Source organism: Schistocerca serialis, chromosome 4 (genome assembly GCF_023864345.2).
Source record: "Schistocerca serialis cubense isolate TAMUIC-IGC-003099 chromosome 4, iqSchSeri2.2, whole genome shotgun sequence".
In the NCBI taxonomy this organism is placed as follows: Eukaryota; Metazoa; Arthropoda; class Insecta; order Orthoptera; family Acrididae; genus Schistocerca; species Schistocerca serialis.
This window is the reverse complement of record NC_064641.1, coordinates 664,138,998-664,164,007: the sequence shown is the minus strand read 5'-3', so window position 1 is coordinate 664,164,007 and position 25,010 is coordinate 664,138,998. Positions and strand designations below refer to the sequence as shown.

General features: G+C 36.4%; 1 protein-coding gene across 1 annotated transcript in view; it reads right to left on the bottom strand.

Moving 5' to 3' along the window:
• Nucleotides 1–25,010, bottom strand: part of LOC126473136 (integrin alpha-PS2-like) — a 775,755-nt gene that overhangs the window by 23,905 nt on the left and 726,840 nt on the right. Inside the window, exons 11-16 of the mRNA XM_050099995.1 lie at nucleotides 24,691–24,925; nucleotides 20,837–21,003; nucleotides 20,140–20,288; nucleotides 19,850–20,049; nucleotides 16,303–16,549; nucleotides 6,966–7,135 (exon numbers count right to left, since the gene is read on the bottom strand). Coding sequence (XP_049955952.1) covers nucleotides 6,966–7,135; nucleotides 16,303–16,549; nucleotides 19,850–20,049; nucleotides 20,140–20,288; nucleotides 20,837–21,003; nucleotides 24,691–24,925 — 1,168 coding nt within the window. The remainder of the gene's footprint in view (nucleotides 1–6,965; nucleotides 7,136–16,302; nucleotides 16,550–19,849; nucleotides 20,050–20,139; nucleotides 20,289–20,836; nucleotides 21,004–24,690; nucleotides 24,926–25,010) is intronic.

The following is a 25,010-nucleotide window of genomic DNA, read 5'->3' as shown; positions in this document are numbered from 1 at the left end:
TTTTCAAAGCTCTTAGAAACCATTTAATTTCTGTGCTTAATTATATATGTCTAGCTGAGGCATAAAAAATATTTAAGTGTCAAATGGAATGGTACATTCTTCAGTCACACTCTCAATGCTGGTCCTGAGAGGAATTGCTGCTCATGTGCTGCAAGTATTAAGTATTGAGTTCACATGAAGCCTATGTGCTGGAATGGGAACAGGAAGGGGAATTGTGCAGGTAGAAACTCTCCCTGCAATATATCCTACATTCCCATGACTCTCCTGGCTCAATCTTCATTAGCACTTCACATCCCTGTATTCCACCAACGCACCCTCAGTCTTTTATTTCTCTCCTTTTCTGCTACCCCCACCCTTCCCCCTGCTTTCCATCTGACTGCACCTAGCTGCCCTAATCTCTCTCCACCTTGTCCCTGTATGCTCCCACAAACAGCACTTCATTATCCCCCATCCCTGCTATAAGGCGAGTAGCAACTATCCGTTTCATAATATTGTTACAAAATGTTTCACGTGCCCTTTATATATGATGTAACACAACAGAAAAAGGTGTCTGTGACCACTGGAGACACATACGTACCATATCAATTCACATAAACACACCTCATGATGGAGATTTAAATCTTTGCACACATAGTGGAAATAAAATACATTGTGACTGGTAATAGTAAACTTGTTGTTTCAGTTGAATAAATGTGGGTACTGACATTACAATCTTGCATCAAAGTGTAGAGTATGGTAAAAGGTAAACAGAATACAGAAGTACCTACAATTGCAGAGCTATCTAACATATTCATTCTCAAAGAACTTGAGTAACAGAAAGTGAAATAACTGCGCACAACAAAAAGGGTTTCCAAAAATCCTATCAATTTAGCCAGGGCCACTTCAAGAACATCTTTCATACAAGTGACTTATCTGCCGCCCCTCCTTTCCCCTGCCCCACACACCACTCTCGCCCATCTTGCCCCATACCTGTATCAGTTGCTACTAGCTGTGATATTCACTGTATGCAGATCTTGCACTTGGGCACTCCTCTAAACTTGGTGTTCCAAGCAGCCGCTTGTAACTGTGATACATCCTGTGTGAAATCTTACAGTTGTGGCACCTCTGGCACCCTTCCCAGCTTGGCACTCCAAGTAATGGCTTGTGCTTAAAACTGGCTCAACTTTTAATGGAATAATTCACAAAGGGATTGAGGTCACAAATTTGTTATACATGAGATAAGGGAAAATATTCCATAATTTCTTTAAATGGTAATACAGGAAGGCTAGATGGGATACCTTCAAGGCTTATTAAATATTGTGTGCAAGCTATAGTAAGACCATTTACTTTTTTGACAAATCTAACATTGAAAGAAGGTAAATCCCCTTACTGCTTAAAAAAGAGTACAGTAACGCCATTATACAGGATGAATTACCCAAAACATGCACAGCAAATTTTGTGGAAATGGAAAGTATTATTGAGTATGGTCTTCATAGAATAGATTGTCAGTTAGTGACTTGTACTGTTAGCCAATGAACAGACTGTAATAATGTACAGAAAGAATATTTTTTGTGCAAACATATATTTCTTTAAATGGAACAATGTCTACTGACATTAACACACTGACAGGAGGGTAAATTAGAATGACAGCATTGTTTATTGTGGGATTCTAGTGCAAGTTGTATACCTGTAAGCACACACTAAAGAGCAACAGAAGTGCATACAATAGTTATGAGGATTCTGAACAGTAATGAGACAATTGGCCCTCACAAGTTGTGTTCAAAATGATCAGTGGCAGCAACAATACATGGTTCCAGTCTGGTATGGAATGATGGCTGCACATGTGCTAGCATTCCGGTGGATATATCCAAGCAGGCTGTGGTAATATGTCATTGCATATCATTGGGTGTAATTGGTACGTCCTTGTAGACAGCATTTTTCAGCTATCCTCAGAGGAAAGAGTCTACAGATAGTCAATTCACGGGATTGAGCTAGCCAAGCTACACATCTTCTGTGCCTAATGGAAACAATTCGTGAAGGCATGATGTACTATTTCATGTCCTATGGGCTGTACAGCTATCATGTTGGTGCCACAGATTCCTCCTATGCTGCAGAGGATCATTTTCTAGCATCTGTGGAAGATGGTCTGTTAGGTGGTATGTGTTCAGTGTTCTGTCTATGAAAAAGACCAATAGTGCATGTTTTGGTTGCTTACCTGGCTATGATTGGTAAATGTGACTTCATCACTAAACAAGATGCATGATACTTCTGTGTATCAACCTGTTTTAATGCCCATAAACAGAAGTTAACATGACTCTCATAAACATTTCCAAGGAGCTCCTGATGGAGAGAGATGTGATAGGGATGGAACATATGTCAATGGAGAATGCGTAGGAGACTTGCCTGACCCATGCAACTTCCTCATGTGATTGCATGTGAGTGAATGTGCAGATCAACTGCAACAGCAGCAAGAACGGTAATTTCCTTCTCTTCCATGGACACTTGTTGCCTTCTGTTATGTTGTCTAGGTGTTACACATAACTGGTTGATAAATAATTGCTGAGATGGCTGATATGTATTGGGACATATTGCTGCATACACCATACAAGAAAGAACTGCATTCTTTCTACTCTCCATACACCAAGAGCATGTTGGTTTTTTCTGCACTGGTAAATCCCATTGACCACTCATGACCTACTGTTCGGCTGCTTGGACTGCCACACTAGCAAGTCGCATTGCTCTCAAAGAACACACAAGCACACTGTAAGCAAACATAATAACATGATACCTAGCAACTAAGCAGGATGAACGGCACAAGCAAGTGTTAGTCTGGAAACTTTTCAAAATATGATCTCTCATAAATGACTCATGCTAGAATCCTGCTATAAACACTACTGACATTCTAATTTGCCCTACTTTCAGTTTATTAATGTCAATACGCATTGTTTCATTTAAAAAGCGTGTTTGCACAAAAAATACACTTTCTAAGTATTATTACAATCTGTGTATTGGCTAACAATATCTGCCCCAGACTAGCCATTCATTCTGTGAAAATTGCACATCAATAGCACTTTCCATTTCCGCAATATTTGGGGTGCAAGTTTTAGGTGATTCATCTTGTATGAAGGACTAAACAGAACACATGCATGCATTATCATTACTTCTGTTTTGACAACAACACTGTAAACTGCTATAAAATATAGTTTAATGAAGTTCAACAATATTCGAGAAGGAAAGTTGCTACTCACCATGTAGCAGAGCTGCTGAGTCGCGATAGACACAACAAAAAGCTCGGCTACATGGTGAGTATCAACTGTCCTTCTCTAATATTGTTACATTCCATCTTGGATTTTTCATTGTTTGATTTAACGAAGATCATATATAGGTACAACACAGTATGTAATGTACAGCATGGTTTCAGGAAAAATAGGTAAGCTAAGACATCACTGAAATCTTTCTATCTTTCACTTCAAAGATGTTAGATAAAAAATGCTTGTGGATTGTTTCTTGATCTCTCTAAAGGTTTTGACTATGTCTGTCACAATATTTTAGTAAAGAAACAACATCATTATAGTACAAGGGAAAAGTCAGATCCTGTTATAGGCTCCTTCAAGAAACGGAGAGAAAAGTGCATTGAGATAAAATATGATATTAACAGTAGTATTGTTAATGTCTGTTCTGGATGCCTAAAAGTGAAGTAGAAAATGCAATAAGGTTCAGTGCTAGATCCATTACTTTTCATTCTCTACATAAATGACTTAAAAGTTGAAGAAGATGTCAAGGTCATTTTGAAGAACTTCAAGAACCACTATTGAGTATCAAAAATTCAAAGTAATATTTCAGCAGCAACAACATGTTTGGGTGTAAATGGAAGTAAAACACACACATGCAGGTACATACCAGTAGAACCAGTCCATGCTGACAGTGTTAGACTTGATCTAAGAAACTTAGCCCAGCTGGAAACAAACCACTACAACTTCCTAAGTATGGACATTGACAGTTATTTGACTTCAAAACACTACATAGATAAGATCTGCTCAAAAATAAGCTGTAACATATTTGTAATGAGGAAAATGTCAAGTATAGTGAATGAAGATGCTTTATTAAAATTTTACTCTTGTGTATGTTCCTCATGTAGTTACTGTATATTGATCTGCATTGCACTGCAGATGTACAAATACTGAGGCTGCAGAAGTTTCAAAATTAAACTACTAGATGCACTGCCCAAATATCTCCATCAAATGTTGCATAGATAAATTTAAAGATCTGAAGATTTAACTGTCCTATTGAAGCCATTCTTTTCTAACAACTTCATTAACACTCGAGTGGGTGTTCGTATGTATAAAGTGTGCCAACCGCAAATAACACTGTCTTGAACTGTTGTTTCACAACTATGTGACTATACCTATTCCTTCATTATTGTTTCATCTAACACAGTGATAAGTTGTGATGTTGTACTCCAAGTGAGCAGTTGTAATATACAACAAACAGTAAGTTAGGTGACAAAAAATGTACGATCTGTGCAAAAAAATGCCCCAGATTCTGAGCTAGCAGCACAGTCCCACAATGAAGTAGTTAGTAACTGAATAAGTGTTTGGCTGGAATCTGCTGCAACTGTGCTGTTTAATGGTTTAGGTGGGTCATTACTGTGTGGTAACACTTGTATGTGGCAACATAATGGAAGTTTATTTTATTATTGTTTAATTAAACAGTAATTTAGCTCATGTAAGTTTATTTTATCATTTTTTAATTAAACTAAGATTAAACTGTTATCTTCCTCATACATATTTACATTAGTACAGCTATTCTTCATGTGTGTACAAAGTACGCCATGCACCTGCTCTTGTTACGTGCTAAGGTAAATATGTATGAACGAGATAACAATTTAATCTTAGTTTAGTTAAAAATGATAAAATAAACTTACATGAGCTAAATGACAGTTTAATTAAACAATAATAAAATAAACTTTCATTATATCACTATGTTGCCACATACAAGTGTTACCACACAGTAATGACCCACCTGAACCATTAAACAGCGCAGTTGCAGCAGATTCCAGTGAAACATTTATTCAGTTACTAACTACCTCGTAGACAACCACCTCTTTATGGAACTGCATTGCTAGCTCAGAATATGGGGCATTTTTTTGCATGGATCGTAAATTTTTTCTCACCTAGCTAGGTCGTGAAGAGTGTAATGAGGTCCAGAAGTCATGCAACAACATACAGTTCTGTAGTAGTAGCAGTGAGCAGTAGACATGCTGCTGCAGAGGCACTTTTTCTTTTCCTTTTTTTTTAAACAAAGAAAAAAAGAAGTGGAGCCCCTCTTATCTTATAAAAATCTGTGTGTGTGCTCAAGGGTTAATTAGCCATTTTCAACTAACATATACATGATTATAACAACATAATAGGAATTACTACCAATTAAAAAATAATCACCTTAAACTCATGGATAAATATCAAGTAGGTACAGGTAATATTTTCTACAAGCACACAACAAAAAGAATATCAAAGCATTATCAGTTTTTACAAATAAAAAAATAAAAAACTATCTGAGTTTGACTTGCTCATACAATTCAAATTGCCCATAAAGTTCAACAGAATACCTGAATTCCAATTTCTTGTAACCCCACCAGACATATCAATGGAAGTTGTAAAACTACTGAAAATTGCCATTATGACTAGATCCGCTAAGATTGCTGTCAGTAACTCTGGCTGACCAATCACACGAGACCAGCTAAGTAGCCAATTTAAGCATGAGCAGCCATGAGCTCCCTCTCACTCTCTGGTAGTTAGCTGATGCCGAGGTCTGATCAAACTGATGTTTCTCAGATGATTACACTATATTTATGGACTCTGGTGGATAGCAAAGCTGACTCCTCTCACTGTTGTGCAAATTGATTGTGTCCATGTGCAAGATTGCTAGCTTCAGGAGCTAAAAACTGCTGTACTTACACAGCCAAGCAAACTAACTAACTATTGCAGTGGTTTCCACTTCTGTCTGGCAATATTGCTCCACCTGTGTTACTATGTGGTCTCTGGCTTGTAATCAGTGTAACCTGTGGGCACAGTATTATTAGTTTGCAACCCCCCCTCCCCCCACTCCTGTCCTTGCACCAGTAACAGTATTTAACCCTTATGTGAAATTAATTTCAAAAATTATAGCTCAAATGTAATATCCAGTACTGTATGCTGCAACTTATGATGAAGAAGCCTGATTAAGGAAACAGATAAATATTAGTGGCTGTAGGAGTGCTTCATTATAGTGATACCTGTATGAATGGAAACAACAAAAGAACAATGTTACAGTGTACCAAGTGAGGGCAATGCAGCAATATTTAGCTAGACTTGCATTTGTGAAATGAGAGGTTCTTATTTCTGCCAGCCATCCTGATTATTAATTTTGTAGTTTCCCTAATTATGTAAGGAAAATTCCAGATAGTTCTCTTGAATTCTTCAATGTTTCTGCCCCATTTTAATTGCAGTATAAACATTTTCTTGGTCTTCTTATGTTCATTTGTAAATTGCTGTGTAATGTATCTTACAGAGTCCAATAATATTGTAAAAATTGTATAAGAACAAACAGAAAAATGAAATTAAATCACAGTATGATCATCATCAGCATAACTGTGATGAGAGTTCAGCATCTTGTGAATCTAGTAGATAATTGTCACTCAGGAATCTTAAACAAATTTAACACCCCAAATGTTGTGAGCCTTGCTGAGCTATTCCATTTGCTGAGCTCACAGCAATACTATGTTTTCAACAAGAGGCTACATGTAATTCATTTGTGCAGTAGTATATGTAGTTACAAAGTACTCTCATAGTAGATCGTTAGGGATCCATATGCTTTTGTCTAATGTAACTAATTACATTCACTGCCAAAGGAGTAATACTCTACCTATTTCATCCAGATTTTCTCCAAATACTCAGATTTTTTATGCAAAATATTTCTGCAAAACATATCTAAGATTCATGTCTGCTTACCCTATAATAGAGACTCCAGTCCTTATAGATATGGGAACTTCAAAACGTATCACATTATCAAGTGTAGAGCTTGACTCTTCTGGATTTGTGCTGTTCACCTCCATTACAAATTCATATTGTGACTTCAGGTCCTCCTTATAGAATGGTTGTAGATGGACTTTGAAATGTAGCTGCAAAATCCACAAATACTCTACCTCAACACTTTCTCATAATATTTACATTTAGTTTGTGCTTGCAAACAATCAAGAGATTTGCCATAATAATAAAATATGCCCGTTCTCTTAAACAATATATTCTCTGTAATTAGCTTAAGCACAACGAACTATATTCTACCATTTTCAAGCATTGACATTTCCTGGAACTTGAAGTATATTAAAAATATAATAAAAAAGTGCATGAAAAAGAGGATATTAATCTATGTGATTTATTTCAATTTTAACAAGAATTACTTTGTAATGTAGTTACTATAATAGGGTAGAGTTTGAAGAAAGCTGAGTTGTGACTTTGAGAAATATAAACAATTTTACTGACAAGGAAACATTCCCAAGCATCAGTCAGAATGATCTTGATGAAACTTGGTGGGTGTTTATAGGAGGCAAAATAATGCAGTACATATATTTTTTATTTGCACCCAACTTCAGTTAGGTACACTACTGGCCATTAAAATTGCTACACCATGAAGATGACATGCTACAGATGCGATATTTAACTGACAGGAAGAAGATGCTGTGATATGCAAATGCATTTCAGAGCATTCACACAAGGTTGGCACTAGTGGCGACACCTAAAACGTGCCACATGAGGAAAGTTTCCAACCGATTTCTCATACACAAACAGCAGCTGACCGGTGTTGCCTGGTGAAAGGTTGTTGTGATGCCTCATGTAAGGAGAAATGCATACCATCACATTTCCGACTTTGATAAAGGTCAGATTGTAGCCTATTGTGATTGCGGTTTATCGTATTACGACATTGCTGCTCGCGTTGATCGAGACTGTTAGCAGAATATGGAATCGGTGGCTTCAGGAGGGTAATACGGAATGCCGTGCTGGATCCCAATGGCCTTGTATCACTAAGTGTCGAGATGACAGAGATCTTATCTGCATGGCTGTAATGGATCGTGCAGCCATGTCTCGATCCCTGAGTCAACAGATGGGGACGTTTCCAAGACGACACCTATCTGCACGAACTGTTCGACAACGTTTGCAGCAGCATGGACTATCAGCTCGGAGACCATGGCTGCGGTTACCATTGACACTGCATCACAGACAGGAACGCCTGCGATGGTGTACTCAACGATGAACCTGGGTGCACGAATGGCAAAAAGTCATTTTTTCGGATGAACTCAGGTTCTGTTTACGGCATCATGATGGTCGCATCCGTGTTTGGCAACATCGCGGTGAAAGCACATTGGAAGCGTGTATTCATCATCGTCATACTGGCATATCACCCAGCGTGATGGTATGGGGTGCCACTGGTTACATGTCTCAGTCACCTCTTGTTCGCATTGACAGCACTTTGAACAGTGGACGTTACGTTTCAGATGTGTTACGACCTGTGGCTCTACCCTTCATTCTATCCCTGTGAAACCCTACATTTCAGCAGGATAATGCACGACCGCAAGTTGTAGGTCCTGTACGGGACTTTCTGGATACAGAAAATGTTCAACTGCTGCCCTGGCCAGCACATTCTCCGGATCTCTCACCAATTGAAAATGTCTGGTCAATGGTGGCCGAGCAACTGGCTCATCACAGTACGCCAGTCACTACTCTTGATGAACTGTGGTATTGTGCTGAAGCTGCATGGGCAGCTGTACCTGTACACGCCATCCAAGCTCTGTCTGACTCAATGCCCAGGTGTATCAAGGCCGTTATTATGGCCAGAGGTGGTTATTCTGGATACTGATTTCTCAGGATCTATGCACCTAAATTGTGTGAAAATGTAATCACATGTCAGTTCTAGTGTAATATATTTATCCAATGAATACCTGTTTATCATCTGCATTTCTTCTTGGTGTAGCAATTTTAATGGCCAGTGGTGTAATTTGGCATATTAGGGTTAGAGCCAATAGCTTCAAAATCATGAGATATAAAAAAATGTGTTTTCTATAAAAGTTGTAATGTAACTAACATTCGTAAAAACTTAATAATATTTTTTGAAAAAACTCTGAAAATTTGCTGACTACCCCACCACAATTAATGAATTTTGCAAAATGGAAACTTCTGTTACAACATAAATTGAAGATGCTTCCACGCCACAAACATCCATGTGTAGTAAATCTGGTTTCTGTAATACCATTTTTGGAAAAAAGTTGTACACAATGTGCTGTCGGAGTATGTACAACACTCCTGATTAAAATATATAAACACTCATTATTATTCTAATTATTTGTTTTACTTATTTTGGTTTATGTTTTAAATTGTTATATTCCGTTGTAAATTATTTTATTTTGCTTCCTTTTTTTTAGTTTACTGTTTCACATACGTATTTTGTTAGCTGTAAATAAAAAGTAACCCATTATTATGATACTAAATTGTCAACATAATGAAAATCAATATAGAAATGATTACAATGTAATGTTTTTTACATTATGCACACACAACAAATGAATTTTCTCCTGCAGTGGGAAAGACATCTGTCAAATATCATTTGACTTGTTCAGATGTTAGCTTACCAGATTTTGATGCTGTCACCAGAACATTTGAGGCTTCAAAAAGAGATTCTCTAGGTCTCAGTCCAAACTCTCCATTCATTTCTTTTAATGAAATGGGGCAGCAGAGGGAGGGGATGGAGGCATGGGTAAGCAGTTTGCTAGTTGCAGAGACTGTAGGCTGAATCGCGTAACTGATGGCAATGAATGCATCATGGATTAAACTTTCTTTGCACCCTTTTGTAACAAAGTATGTCCAGATTGCAACTCCAGGTTGAATTCACTCTGATCAGAGATGTACACATTTTCAGGTGCCAAAATTCTGATGTGCTGCTTAAATTGCGTGACAAATCGTAAAATGACCTTGTTGAGATCATTTTTATTGTGCATATATTGTCTAGCTATAAAGTTAGTTATTTTCTGAGATACAATTCCATGTGCCTTTTCAAAATTCAATAGCCATTTGCGACTTGCCTTGAAATTATATAACTATATTTCCCAGCTCATTTGCGAGGCCCACTTTTGAAGGTCAGTATCAGGGATAACCATTCAATGATCCATAGCCTCTAGTACTTTTTGTTGAGTCCAGCAGTGTATTGCTTTCATCTTATCACATTTTGAGTCATCAAGAAGAACGTACTGGGTCAATCCAAATGAAGTGGACCAATAAAAATTAAGTTGGTTGCTTGACCATTTTTACATATTTTAATTTTTTTATATGTGATTACCATATAATTGAGAAGTTCAAAACAGTTTTTTAAAAATTTTACCTTTCACTTTTACTGACTGGCGGCCATTTTCATTTTTAAGCGCGCAACGACGTTTCAGTTTAGAGAGTCAGTTAAGTTACAACATTGCAATTGACATGACTGTTTTTAGAAAAGTGTCCTCTCCAACATTTTCTATTACACAAAATACCCAAAATTCAAAAATAACCAGTCAAAAATGACCTCCAAAATTTGGTATCCAAATTTTCAAAAATCCACATTTTAGGCCCAAAAATAACAAACAGGGAGTGATTTATGAGTGTCTATTTTTTTCCTATAATTAGATATCATACACTACTAGCCTCATATAGAGCAAGAACACTTACAAATGTTTCCTTAATTTTCTATGAATTTTTGAAATTTGAAAATTTTCATTTCGAGATGCAACTGTTCCTAAACCTGATGGTGAATGTTGAGAACTTCAGACAGCTTCTGTAATATAGAATAAGACTTCCCAGTTGCTGTGATAAGTTCAAGCACTGAAAGTTTCCTTAAACCATTTTTCATTGGTGTCCAAACTTTGTCACTAGTAGATTTCTTGAATGATGTTCTTGGGCCATTAAGGTAGTAAAAATGCACAAAAACATCATTGTTTTCCAAACTTATTCTTTCAACCTCTGCACGCCACCACTGTCCACCATACACACATGCCACTATGTCATTCAACATTAAAGACAGAGATGTAATTTTACTGACACAATGATCCTCATAAATTTCAGTTTCTGATGCTACATAGCATCAAACTAAGTTTTCTGCAATTCCAAGGAATTTGTGGAAATGCCATGTTCCTTTTATTGCTGTACAATTTTCAAATCTGGTTTGAAGTGTTGTTTTCATATGCAGAACTACTTCTTCTTTCTTGATCAGAAAATAGGTAATGCCTTTAATATTATCCTTGCAAAAGACATACATGTCCTATACTGTGAGAATTTGGTCTGTGGTTGGTCTTTTGTTCTACCTCCTACTCCATCACATGCATTTTTACCATGGCAAGATGAAAAAAGTGCCGTTCAGCCTCCAACCCAAAGCCTACTTTGTGGTTGCACAGATTTGAAAAATCTTTTTGTTCTTATACTGACTACCACTTCCATCTGAAAAGCTTATCAGCTTCTCAACCTTGGGAAAATGTTCTTTTATGTAATTTATTACATACTTTTGAAACACATGCACAGCCAAAGTGCTGTGCTCCAAGTAGTCACTTAGAATGCATATTGAAGAACTGCTAACTTCATCTTTCTCATTTTTAAAGTAGAGAATAAATTGATGCACTGTTGCCTGATCATTGACCCAGTGGTACCCTTGTATTGCATCCTGAATCACAAATGTAAAATTTTCTGCAAAATCAGCTAGCACTATGCATTCAGGTTCATGAAATTGTACTTTTTTGTCCTTCAAAAACTTTTTAAGATCACTGAGTTTTGCAGCCTCATTTTGATGACATAAAGAAACACATATGGAGCGTGTCCCTGAGGATCCAGCCAAAATACACCACTTAGGGTGGAGGTCACAAAATTTTGACCATCCAATTTTGCATTTGGGATGAGAATTTTTGAAAGCTACATAAAGTTCATTTAAATTTGACAGCACTAGTTATTTCTGTTTTGTTACTCTAACTCCATTTATAACAACTCCTTTACTATCTTTGCAACCTGGGCACATTCTACTGTTTTCATCATCTTCAAAAAAACTGCTGGATCTTTTTAATTTTTTCTTCACTTATACTTACTCCTTTCTTCTTTCCTAAAACTGGACGCCTTGCTCTTTCACTAATTTTCAGGTTAGTTTAACCAAATGATGAGAAATGTTGAATTCTTGAACTATTTCTTCTCTTGACCATGATTCAGGGAGCAAACTTAAAATTTTAACTTTTTCCTCATTAGATGTCACTGAACATTTAATTTTTAATTTCTCTATTAAGCTCAAATATTCAGTGTCAGATGATACTGGTGGTAGGTTTTCTTCTTCTTTAGAAATAATGTTGGTATCTGTATTATTAAAGCATGATTCCATGTCTTTTCTAATTTTGTCTGAAATTTGTCGTACTTTATTTTCAATAGCTCCTTTTATTTTTCTGCTACTTAATTTTATTATTTTCGAGGCATTAGATACATCTAATTTAGAACAAGCAAAATTCAATATGCTAACAGCTTCCTCATCAGGAATGTAAATGGAATTAACAAGGTTACATGATTCTGGTTCTGGATTCACAACAAATATTTTTGAGTAACAATTTGGGCACAGGGAATTTCCAGGAATCACATTATGTTTCACTTGGGGAGCTGTTTCACTCTCACATAACAAGGACAAATGTTCAACTTTTATTTACCTCAAACCTTTAGTAATAGGCCTTTTATGAACTTTAAGTGGATCACTGCACTTTCTTCCAAAAATGTCGTTGTACTTCAGAATATATTTCTTCTCATGATACTCACACACTGATGTTACGGAAGAACTTATTCGAAATTTAAATAAAGTGTGTGTAACTTCATCAAAGTCATTGACATTTTTCAAGTTTTTTGAAACTGAACTGTAAACTGTTTTGTGACACACTTCACTTGCTACCTGTCCAACAGAGCACTGTTCATCCATGTTATTGCATTCCAGTTAATCTCTCAAAATTAATTACATATTACACACAGAAAAAAGCACATAACATATTCTACACTCTCTATGAAGTATGTAAGTTTACATCGACTCTAACAGAGGTTTCAGAACAGACTGACCCAGCAATGCCACACCCAGCAATAATGTACTTCTACAATGCCACACCCAGCAATAATGTACTTTTTTATTGGCAATAAACCTAAACATAAATGAGCATTTTTATTACCATGGAACAAAAGCGAAAAAAAAAAATTGCATTACTAAAAATAAATAAACTAAATGAATATTGGGTGATAGTGTTGACTAAATATATGTCACAATTAAATTTTATTACAATGAAACAATAAACCATTTAAATAGGCAACAGCCATAAGATCAGTTGTAGAGTAATGTGAATTATTTCCTCATTTTCAAAAATTCATTTCTTTGTTCACAGTCAGATATCAATGTTGAAATTTTTACAGTACATTGCTATCATATAGGTGTACAAACTGTACAAAAATCATATTTTTTAATCAGTCCCACCTGAGATAACTAGCCTCAAACTTTACAAAAAATGAAAATTTTCAAATTTCAAAAATTCATAGAAAATGTTCTTGCTCTATATGAGGCTAGTAGTGTATGATATCTAACTACAGGAAAAAATAGACTCTCATAAATCTGGAGGTCATTTTGACTGGTTATTTTTGAATTTAAGGTATTTGTGTAATAGACAGTGTTGTAGAGGACACTTTCCTAAAAACAATCATGTCAATTGCAATGTTGTAACTTAACCCAGTGCAGAGAGATTCAAATTTTTGCTAATGTCTCCAGACTGAAAAATTTTCATGCACCTACAAATAAAAATGGCTGTCATCCAGTAAAGGTGCAAGATAAATTATTTTAAAAAACTGTTTTGAACTTCTCAAATATATGGCAATCACATATAAATTAAAATATTTAAAAATGGTCAAGCAACCATCACTGGACTACTTCATATGGATTGACCTTACTCTACCCAGCAATAGAGCTGTTTCACTGCTGTAATTTTGCAAAATATATGCTGCCTGGATGTAAGTGATCTTTTTCCCTTCTTTGCATTTTTTTCAAAATTCAACCACAGATTTCTTATATTCGAAATTTAATTCCCTTTCTCAAGAAAGGACTCCTCTTATGTTCCACAATCAGATACGACACCGTCGTCAATCATAGCTATGTCACGGAGCTCTGATGCATCAAACCATAGCCCAGTATCTTGTTCCATAATATTCAAATGTCCATCAGTGTTGTCACAAATCAATGATGCAATGGTGTCTTTCAGTTCCATTTCCTGCAAACTGATAAAACCCTCAGGGAATTCCATACTGCTAAATGATCATTTAGAATTCAGCAAATATTTACTGGGTTAATGGTTGGCATCTTCCCTATTTGTAAACAGATGTACTTTATACACAAGACAAAGTCTCATGTCAGGTCAGCAACAAGTTTGTTCAGCACCACAGGTTCGGTATAAGTACAAGCAGTGCGAAGAAGAAACATCCGTGTTGATGGCCATGTCCAGAAATCCATGCAATGCATAGTAATCCAAAGAGCGTTCCATGAGAGAGAGGTCCTGAAGAGTGTAATGAGGCCCAGAAGTCATGCGACAATGTACAGTTCTGTAGTAGTCGCAGTGAGCAGCAGACATGCTGCTGCAGAGGCATTTTTTCCTTAAACAAGGAAGCGAAGCCCCTCTGCAGGTTCACAGGATGTGGGTCTGTGATGTTGTCTGTACATCTAGGTAGGACTACTCACTTACTATGGTACTATGGGCCACTCAGGAGATAGTAGTTGACGGATACGCATGAAGAAATAATGGATTTAGGGCAGAGGGAAAGAAACACCACAGGACAGTCTGGATGGGTAGTAAGGGCAGTATCAGACTTGCTTACTATCTATGACAGAGAATACAAGGGTAGGTTACATTAGTAGTGGGTATCACGCAGCTCAATACCATTATCACTGCCATCTGTCTGTCATAAGAGCTCAGTCCAAATCTGTGCGGCAGCACCATGTGCTGCTGCGGAGAAGGTCAGTCAGCCCAGGTTGGTGTTATTACTGTTCTTTGGGTGCAGGGGTGGTTGGCAGGCAGCCGATGCTTGGTGCATCTGTTGGGTCTCTGCTACCAGTGCAATGAGTGCATTGACAGTTTTCTCACTTTGCTCAGCTTGGCTCCATGACATTCGCTGTGCCATTTAGAGCAGCTGTTCCTCTGGAGCACTTTCCAGTCGATTGTCACACTCTTCAAATCATCCCAGTTCACTTGCAATTTCCCTCTGGTTGTCTGTAGTGTCACCAGTCTCTTCACTTGAGACAGTGGCGGATGCAGGTGTCTTCATATTGAGGGTTCTCCTAGCAGTCTCTCACATTTATGTGGGTACTGAGAGAGTGGCTCTCAGCTCAGTGGCTCCTACCTCCACTATCTGCTCAGTGGTTGGGGTGGTGGCAGGTGAAAGCTCCTCTTCTTCTGCTGGTGGTCTACTCATGAGAGCCGAATGCAGTTGCCACAGTTGGTGGCATGCTTCCTCGGTCTCTGCTGCCAGGACAGCTGTAAAAGCATCTTTCTCAGCCTCTATGGCAGCCATGAAGACTGCAGTTGCCACCTCAGTTGCAGCAGCCACCAAGGAATGAACATCTGTGGCGTGTAACGTCTGTTGCTCTTCGGTTGGTGGTCAGTCCACTGCTCCTCTGTACTTGGTGGGGTGCTCCGGATGACAAAACCAGTTTTATTACACATGGATGTATGTGGTGTGAAAGCTTCTTTAATTTATGTTGTAACAAAAGTATCCATTTTGCAAAATTCATTAATGGTGGTGGGGTAATTTGCATATTTCAATTTTTTTTAAAAATTGATTATACACTTTTCAAGAACCTTAGTTACACTTCCACTTTTATATGAAAACACGTGTTTTATATTTCATGGTTTTGAAACTATTCCCTCTAAACCTAATACATCAAATTATCTTTTGAGGTGCGTTTTACCCCTTAAAGTGACAAATATATATATATATATATATATATTGCATTTTTTTGTCCCCTTCTACATACCCACAAAGTTTCATCAAGGTCACACATTGACACCTGGGTGGGACTGATTGGTTGACAGGTGTCTGCTTACTGAAAACAGTTGCATATTATGGCTTCTGCTTACTGCAAACAGTTGCATATTCTTTAAATATTTTGGGAATACCCTTTTATCAAAGATGTCTCATGATCTGTAAGATAATCTACAAAATAGACTTAATGGCAGATTTTTTTTTATTTGTGCACATTTTTGTTCACAATAGAGAATTTACATACCGGCTTGTTGCTGGGTAAAGGGTTGCCAATATCACATTTTAGAGTGTAATTGTTTTGTAAAGATGGAGCAGAACACAGGACTGGAATTTCACGCTCATTTTTATCAATGCGCTCTATTTTACTGTAATTAAGACCAGGTGGAATCTTCAAGTTATAAGTGGCTTCAAATGCATCTTCTCCAGTATTGAGAATCTTGACTTCCAACTCTAACCTTTCATTTGATCCAAGAAGGTATTTGGTAACAGTTCTGTAAGAAAAGTATTTCAATTATCTTTCCTCACTCAGCCATTCCATATTACAAAAATTAGACTTACATTTTAGTTCATGTTTATAGTACATTAATATTTTGACTTTGTGCACAGCTTTCTTTTAATGAAAGAAGTGTACAAATCCTTGTCACTTAAATCATATAAGAAAAGAGATAACATAATATGTGAAAGTCTATTTGAAAATGAAACATCACAATAGCTTAGAAACACAACAGGATCAGATACTTTTTTCTTTTCTTTATACTGTTTCCATGACTTTTACAAAAAAAGCAACATCTTTATAGGAAGATGTCAAATTTGCCTTCAATCATCATTATCATACTAACTGTGTAGATTCTCCTCTTGTACTCTATTAGAGCCTTTTCATTATTTTTGGGATATATTTATTCTCTTGTATGTGCACAACATGAAAATGTCTTTAATACTGTAATATTAAAATCTAAAACCTTATGAACAAGAGATTAATGAAATACTATTATTCTGAAAAATGTCTAGAGGCTAGCATAACATTTAGACAGTGCGATATGCAAATGTGCATAGCCTGTTATGGTTTGGTATTAAGTTCTTGGGAGATGCAAGTTTCGTAAAACAAACATTAAAAATTAAAAAACACGGCAACAAAGAAAATGGACTACTAATAGGGAACCAAGCAGGAATATTTTTTAAAAACTTAACATTTTGATATATTTTTTATATTCATTGCGCATTTGACTTTATTTGCCATTATTTTCTCACGTAAATTAAATCAAAAGTAATGCAGCATTAAACCAATAAGTTCACAGTTATGAAACTAAAAGTAGGAAAATGATTTTCACAGAGTACTACATAGACAGGTCTTATATCATAAACATAAAATAATCTTCAGTATTTAGTTTAGTGTTGTTAGTGTGTGTGTGTGAGTGTGTGTGTGTGTGTGTGTGTGAATGAGTGAGTGAGTGAGAGAGAGAGAGAGAGAGAGAGAGAGAGAGAGAGAGAGAGAGAGAGATAACTAAGCCAAAAATTTGTTTCCATACTATATTTTCTACATTATGCATGCTGTGCTGTAAGCCTCTTTAGATGTGACTTGTTCCTATATTATACAACATTACCTAAGTGTCAATAAATGTAATAATATAATAATAATAAGTATAAGTAAAAATAACTGTGATATAATCATTATTATTTTTAGATAAACATAAAGACTCAAATTAGGTTATACTAAGCTGTATCAAAATGGTCTGAGCAGAAAATGATATTGTGATCCCTGAGCTTAAACAAATGTATTGTATTATGAATGAGTTAGCAGAAGGATAAGAGACAGTGGAGTACATTAATCCAAGGCCCAACAATTAGATGGACTAACAATAAGATGGAATTATGAACCGAAGAAATCATGAGTTGAAGAGGCAATTGACATAAGTTGTTCCTCTACATGTTACAGTTTCCTCTTCTTATGTGCAATGTTAACTTTTCCTTGGTCATCCCATTTTCCTCTCTCTTATTGGCTGATCTAGACATGTCTTTTTGGAAACAGGTGTGTATGCTTCACACCATATAAATAATTTATACTTTATTTAAAAAGTTCAGAGTTTGTAAGCTTTGACTTCCTCACAATTAAGTGATAAATTTATGAATATACAACAGATTCTTACAAACGTATCATTCCTGTAGGGACCATGAATCACCAATTAAACTAATTAAAATGCACATACAGGCAACTGAGGAGTTATTCTTCCTGTGCTACATACATAAATGGAATGAAAAGGAACATGTGAATGTGAAACAGAATATTCCTGCAGATGCTTTGTCCCAGATTGGCAACATCATGAAAGGATTGGATTTTGAGACATTTGCATCAGCGGGTGGGCTTCTCACAACCCCATCAAGTTACCAGCTTTGACATCTAACATTACCAAACAAAAATGTAACTGTATTGTGACATTTCTATGTCTGCCATCTCTTCACTTCAGTGTTTTACATCCTGGAGTCAGAGCTACTATACATTTAGTCAACATTTATCTGGTCTGGTACTGAGAGAACTACAATGTATTTATTTGGCACTGCTCGATAAAATTACATAATTACTTGTCACACTGCAGGTCTGCTGAATACCTTCACCTCACCATAAATGCTTTTCAGTCACATTCATATTGACATTGTTATGCTATGACTGCCATAAAAAGAACTTTAAGTGAGAATGATCTGCACATTCTGGATTGCCCTATCATGTTATAAATGACCTGGTATGTAATTAGACTACTGCTTATTCAAACCAATTTCGCTGGATGTGAAACATTTGGGCAATTGCATATCAATCGGTTACAAACAGCATTGTAGACAGTCTGCATCATGGCTCAAGACTTCAGTCAGATGGCATATCGTTATTGTTGAGCATTCGAATCGCAACCTTCCAGTAGCTCTACACGGTCTATGAGTGGCACTCAAGAAGGAACTCAGCGGGGCGGTTCCTAAAGTGATGTGCAGTAAAAGTGCAGCTGCTGCAGCAGAAGCAGCTACATCACTTATTACTAGACTACCTTCATTAGGCATCATTGTTAAACAGTTGCTACCACAGATGACAAGCATGGCTACTGTGTAAAGCAACTGGCTCCTCCAAAACTAAACCAACAGCAGCTGCTAAGACACACACCATGCAGAGCATCTGCTGAGCATACATCAACTGCAAAATAGATCTCTAGACTATGTCTGCAGCAGTCCCGACACATGAGCAATCATCCAGCACAACACCAGGATGATGATGCCTGCAACCCCCACTACTGATGCCATTCCCAACAGCCTAGTGAGTACTCCACAGAGTTACACCATAAAATGTAAGATTATTGTTTAAGTAGAAGGAAGATGTATGCCTAAATTTATTAATTCATTTTTTGCTGAATACTTCTGGGCATGAATTTTGTTAGTCTGTTGTTTATATGAGGTCCATAACTGGTTGAAACAAGTTTTCTATGACAGAATAGTTTTGAATGTGCATATAGAAGAATCCGTTGGAGATTACTCCCAGGACATGTAGATCTGATTACACTGAACAGAAATACACAAAATCATATTTAAGAAATATAATTGGCACTTCAGGCATCTTCTACAGGCTCAGAAAAAAGGAAGGAGTTGGATGAGATATCTGAATGGGAAAGGTCACATTTAAAGCAAATGTAATGACAGGCCAAGAAGTTACCTGAAAATAGATAGGTAAGTATTTCATCTTCTGTGGAAAGCAAGAATACATTTATCACACTATATTAGTTTTAGTACGATAAATTGTGAAATATGCAGTTACTTACGGAAAACCATCAAGAATGAGATTTGGTATGCAAATATTATCAGGGCCACAATTCTTTTGGATACTGACAAAATCATGCTCTGAGAGTGGTTTATGCTGGTCAAGAACTGGTGTCAAAGAACGCTGGACTCTTTGTTTACTATACTTTGTATTATATTTTACTTCCACTTCCAATGGTGAAAGTTTGTCTCTTATACCAGGCTACAACATGAAACATAATTTTCATTGAGAGAAACACCTAAGTTACCACTGTTAATAGGTATAAAAGTTTTAAAATAGAAATTATCTCACCTTGATATAAACTACATGACTTTTACAGTATTTAGAATTATTGTTCAGAGTTGCAGTGAAGTTCTTCATATGTTTTCCTTCATTCCGATGAAAAAATAATCGAGGACTTTTCATTTTCTTTGCATCCAGTATAAGCTGAATTTCAAATTCTGTTGATAAGTAGTTAAGAAATAAAATAGCAGATTATTATTTGGCAGAAAAACTAGTAAAAAAAGTTGTTATCAAAACTGAAGTTCTGAGTTTATTAGAAAGAAAAGAAATGACATCATGTGCTACTTTTAAATTTACCAGGTTCAAGAATAGGGCATAAAAATAAACTTTTATTGCAAAACATCTTTATTAAAAATAAAAAAGTAAAAAATAAAAAAAAAACTTTATTAAAAAATAAAAAATCTTTATTAAAAAAATAAATCTCTATTAAAAATAAAGTAGGAATGTACAACAAGCTTTGTTCTCATGAAAGAAGATTCCGTTCTGCACAAAAAAGAGAATGCAAAGTTCCTGTTCCTTTTTCCCCTCTTTTTCTTAACTTGTGCTTAAGACTATCATCATAATCAGAAGACCTCTTTACTAGACAACGTAATAAGGTCACAGTACGTTAACACTGAGTTGCAATTTTAGTGACTGAAAAGTCAACCACTCATAATTAATTAAATGTTCCATAATTAGTAATCATTATCAAGCACAGTGTTCTCACCATGTTCTGGATTGACACCAATTCCACTGTACTCGAAACAGGCTGTGACTGTGGTACATGTGGTTAGTGTACCATCTCGAAGAGTGCAGTTTTTCTCATCAAGGCTTATGAGTTTTGATTCTGGACCAATTGTAACTTCAGCATCCATGAGTATTACTGGCCTTGATCTGAAATTAAATTTCATATGATTTGTTGTTGAGAAGGGAAACCTTCCAAATACATTTTGTAATTAGAGAACAATGTTACTGTAGTTTTCAGTACTGACAACATAAAAATAGGCTAATAGCTACCTCCAACTAACAGCTTGGGCATGCACTTCAACCTCCTGAAGAAAGGAAAATTCACAATTTTTGCCCAGAATACTCCAAGAATGAAGACCTTTTGGATGACGTAGATAGCATTTCTTCAACATCAGAGAAAATATGTGGGACCAAGAGAGGTGGTGCAGTGATTAGCACATTGGACCTGCATTCAAGTTCAAATCCTTGTCTGGCCATCCAGCTTTAGATTTTCTGTGATTTCCCTAAATTGCTCTAGGTCAATGCTAGGATGGTTTCTTTTAAAAAAGAGCACAGTCAATTTGCTTCCCAATACTTTTGTAATCCAAGTGTGTGCTCTGTCTCTAATGACCTCACTGTTGATGGGACATTAAACTCTAATCTTCCTTCCTCCTATTTGTGAGGAACAGGAAATTTATATGCTGAGACAGAATTACCTGGCAAAGCATCACGAAACCAGCAGCCAGGAGTTTTCATAGCTTGTGAAGCTTTTTAATAATATTACTATCTATATGATTTTTGCAATTTATGTAAATAATTTTTAGTTTTTAACTGTTTGCTGAGACAAATGGTCTACAGAAAAAATGTATAGTTTATTTATCAATCAATACATACTACTAAGTTGTATGCAGCATTCATACCACACAGCGCATACAAAGGAATAAACAGTGGTGATTAGAGATTAATTTTATTAAAATGTTATCTATGCTGCAAGTATTTGATGCCATTACCAGTAAAATAAGCTGAACACCTCTACAATGAGACTGCATATGTATTTGCTTCTAGATTCAGCCTTCAAAGAAAAATTAACTACAAATCTGGAGTAGTCACCTACATAAATAGGAAACAAGTGAAAGGTTTGATGTCAGGAGAACACTGGTTAAATTAATGTCCTATAGTAACAAGGCCATAGATGTGAGAGACTTTGATGAGCTGTTATGTAGAAGCCACATTACAAGCAAGAAGGCCTGTGGCAATCAGAGAGGAACTGTGGAAGGATGGTGGAAGAAGTGATTAATGTTTTGGATGTCAGAAGGAAGACATCCTTTGTGAAGGCTTTGACTAGTTCTCAACATTTCTGGAGATGAGGCATATCTACCCAAAATCCTATCCCTATCAAAAAAAGGAGTGTTCTATTGCCCCCCACCCCAACCAACAAAATGTCCTAGTTCTTCCCTCTACCACTCCTCCTCCCTATTCTGCATCTCATTCCACTGTTGATGATTTACATGTAAGAACTCTGTACAGACACCTACCACCTCATATATAGTCTTGTCACAAGCTTTTCCTATAAAATCAAAGGTACACTGAAAAAACAGCTAGTGTTGTTACAGCTTTGAGTGTCTGCTTGGTTATATCTGTGAGAATATGTACTTAGTTATAATAGAGGGAAACATTCCACGTAGGAAATATATATCTAAAAACAAAGATGATGCGACTTACCAAATGAAAGTGCTGGCAGGTCGACAGACACACAAACAAACACAAACATACACACAAAATTCAAGCTTTTGCAACAAACTGTTGCCTCATCAGGAAAGAGGGAAGGAGAGGGAAAGACGAAAGGATGTGGGTTTTAAGGGAGAGGGTAAGGAGTCATTCCAATCCCGGGAGCGGAAAGACTTACCTTAGGGGGAAAACCCACATCCTTTCGTCTTTCCCTCTCCTTCCCTCTTTCCTGATGAGGCAAGAGTTTGTTGCGAAAGCTTGAATTTTGTGTGTATGTTTGTGTTTGTTTGTGTGTCTGTCGACCTGCCAGCACTTTCACTTGGTAAGTCACATCATCTTTGTTTTTAGAATATGTACTTAAATAGAAAAGGAGCAGAAAATTAAAAACTAGTATGTGCTTTCACATGCATCTATATGCCATGCATCTATCAGCCAGAGGTAAGTTTTTTTCCCTCTTTTCTGTTTATTTTTTCCATATTGGGATGTCAATATAATGGAGTACTTCATTTGCATTACCTAAATTCCTTGAGAAGATAATTCATTAAGGCAACAGGAAGTCAGAGTATGTAAAATAATAGATATCTTTAAGTGCTAAATATGCCATATTGGATTTCTTGATTAGTTTATCTATGTCTACATCCAAAATCTATTAAAAAAACTGTGAAGTGCATGGCAGCAGGTACTTCCCATTGTACCACATTGTAGTGTTTCTTAACATTCCATTCACATATCACACATGAGAAGAATGACTGCTTAAGTGTTTCTGTGCTCACTGTAATTAACTTAGTCTTATCTACACAGCCCTATGACAGTGATATGTTGAGACTGTAGTATATTCCTTGATTTCACACTTAACACTGGTTCTTTAAACTTCATAAGTAGGCTCATGTGGAACAGCTGATGTCTGTCTTCAGGTGTCTAACAGTTCAGGTTTTTCAGTATTTCTATGAGACTCTCCCATAGGTCAAATGAACCAGTGCCATTTTTTGTATGTGTTCAATATCCCCTATTAGTCCTATCTGGTATAGCTCCCACTCCCATGCACTTCAGAAATATTGTAAATGGGACGCATGAGTGTTCTGTAAGCAAATTCCTTTGTAGGATGGTTACCTTTTCTCAGTATCTTTCCAATGAACTGAAGTCTGTCACACACTTTGCCTAGAAAGTCTTATCTGACACTTTGTGTATTTCAAACATCAAGTGAAAATATGGTACATGTAAGAAACTGAATCTAAGTTTCAGTATTTTCAATAATGACTCCATTTTAACTTTCTATTACTGCACTTGAAAATCATAATATTGATTCTATTTGCTCACTGAGTAAGAATTCTGTGTGTAATTTTCATTTGTGTTTTCCTACTTTGTAAAACGGTTGAATGTGTTTGTAATTTCTTGATGTGCTAGATACCCTTAGATGGAGACCAATAAATTGTTTTTCTGGCATTTATTAACATGAGTGGTAAGTTGTTATTATCAAAGATTCACTTACTGTTATGGATGGGATGGAATTGAGCCCATAGCTGGAGGTTAGTACCAACAGTAACGCTCTCTAAGAGTATTTTGCTGGCTCTTGGTGATGTGGTTTCTAGGTGGTTCTCTGTACGACAACATTTCTGTACGGAGGTAACAAAGATTATGTTTACTCTGAAGAAAGAATGAAAAACTCTAAAAATAACTAGAGGCTGGATTCCTTCCTTGCAGTAAACTTCGACCATATGTAGCAAGTCAGAAAAGGTGTTAGTAATTGCCAGAGAAATGTTTATAGGTAATACTGGTGTGGGTGCTTATAACTGCTGCCTGTGGGTTTTATTCCAGTACAAAGTATATGAATTTTCCATTATGTCATCTGTTTGTGTTGCTGGAATGTCTGAAAACAGTCACCAGCTAGAAGAATGCCAACTGTTTTGTATTTTATTTTGATAATTCTGTATACACAATTTGTGGACTTTTTTGATGGTAACTGGGTTAGATATTGGAAATAACAAAGTTGGATCTTAATTTTCACATTATGTTGCAAGAAATCATGAAGAACTGTTTTGAGATTTCATTTCTTGCATTTGCTTATAATGAGGTTACACAGACAGCTCTTCAGCATACGGTGATTAGTTAAATTGGAAAATACCTTACTTGAAGAAAATAGCTGTATCAGCATCATATGCACCAACCACTATGTCAGGATACTGATTGCCATCCAGGTCAATTCCGCCAGAAAGTGAAAATCCAAATGTTGTTATCTGACTATAGATACTTTCTCCAAATATAACTTGTGATGCTTCTTTCATAATGCCAGTAGCTGATCCATGGTATATGTACACAGCACCACCACCTTTCAGGCCATCGTAAGGTGCTCCAACAGCAATGTCTAGAATTAAAAATGAAAAAAGATGATTATACATACAGGTCTCAATCAAGGATTCAGTATAAACTTTTTTCCTGCACTCACACCA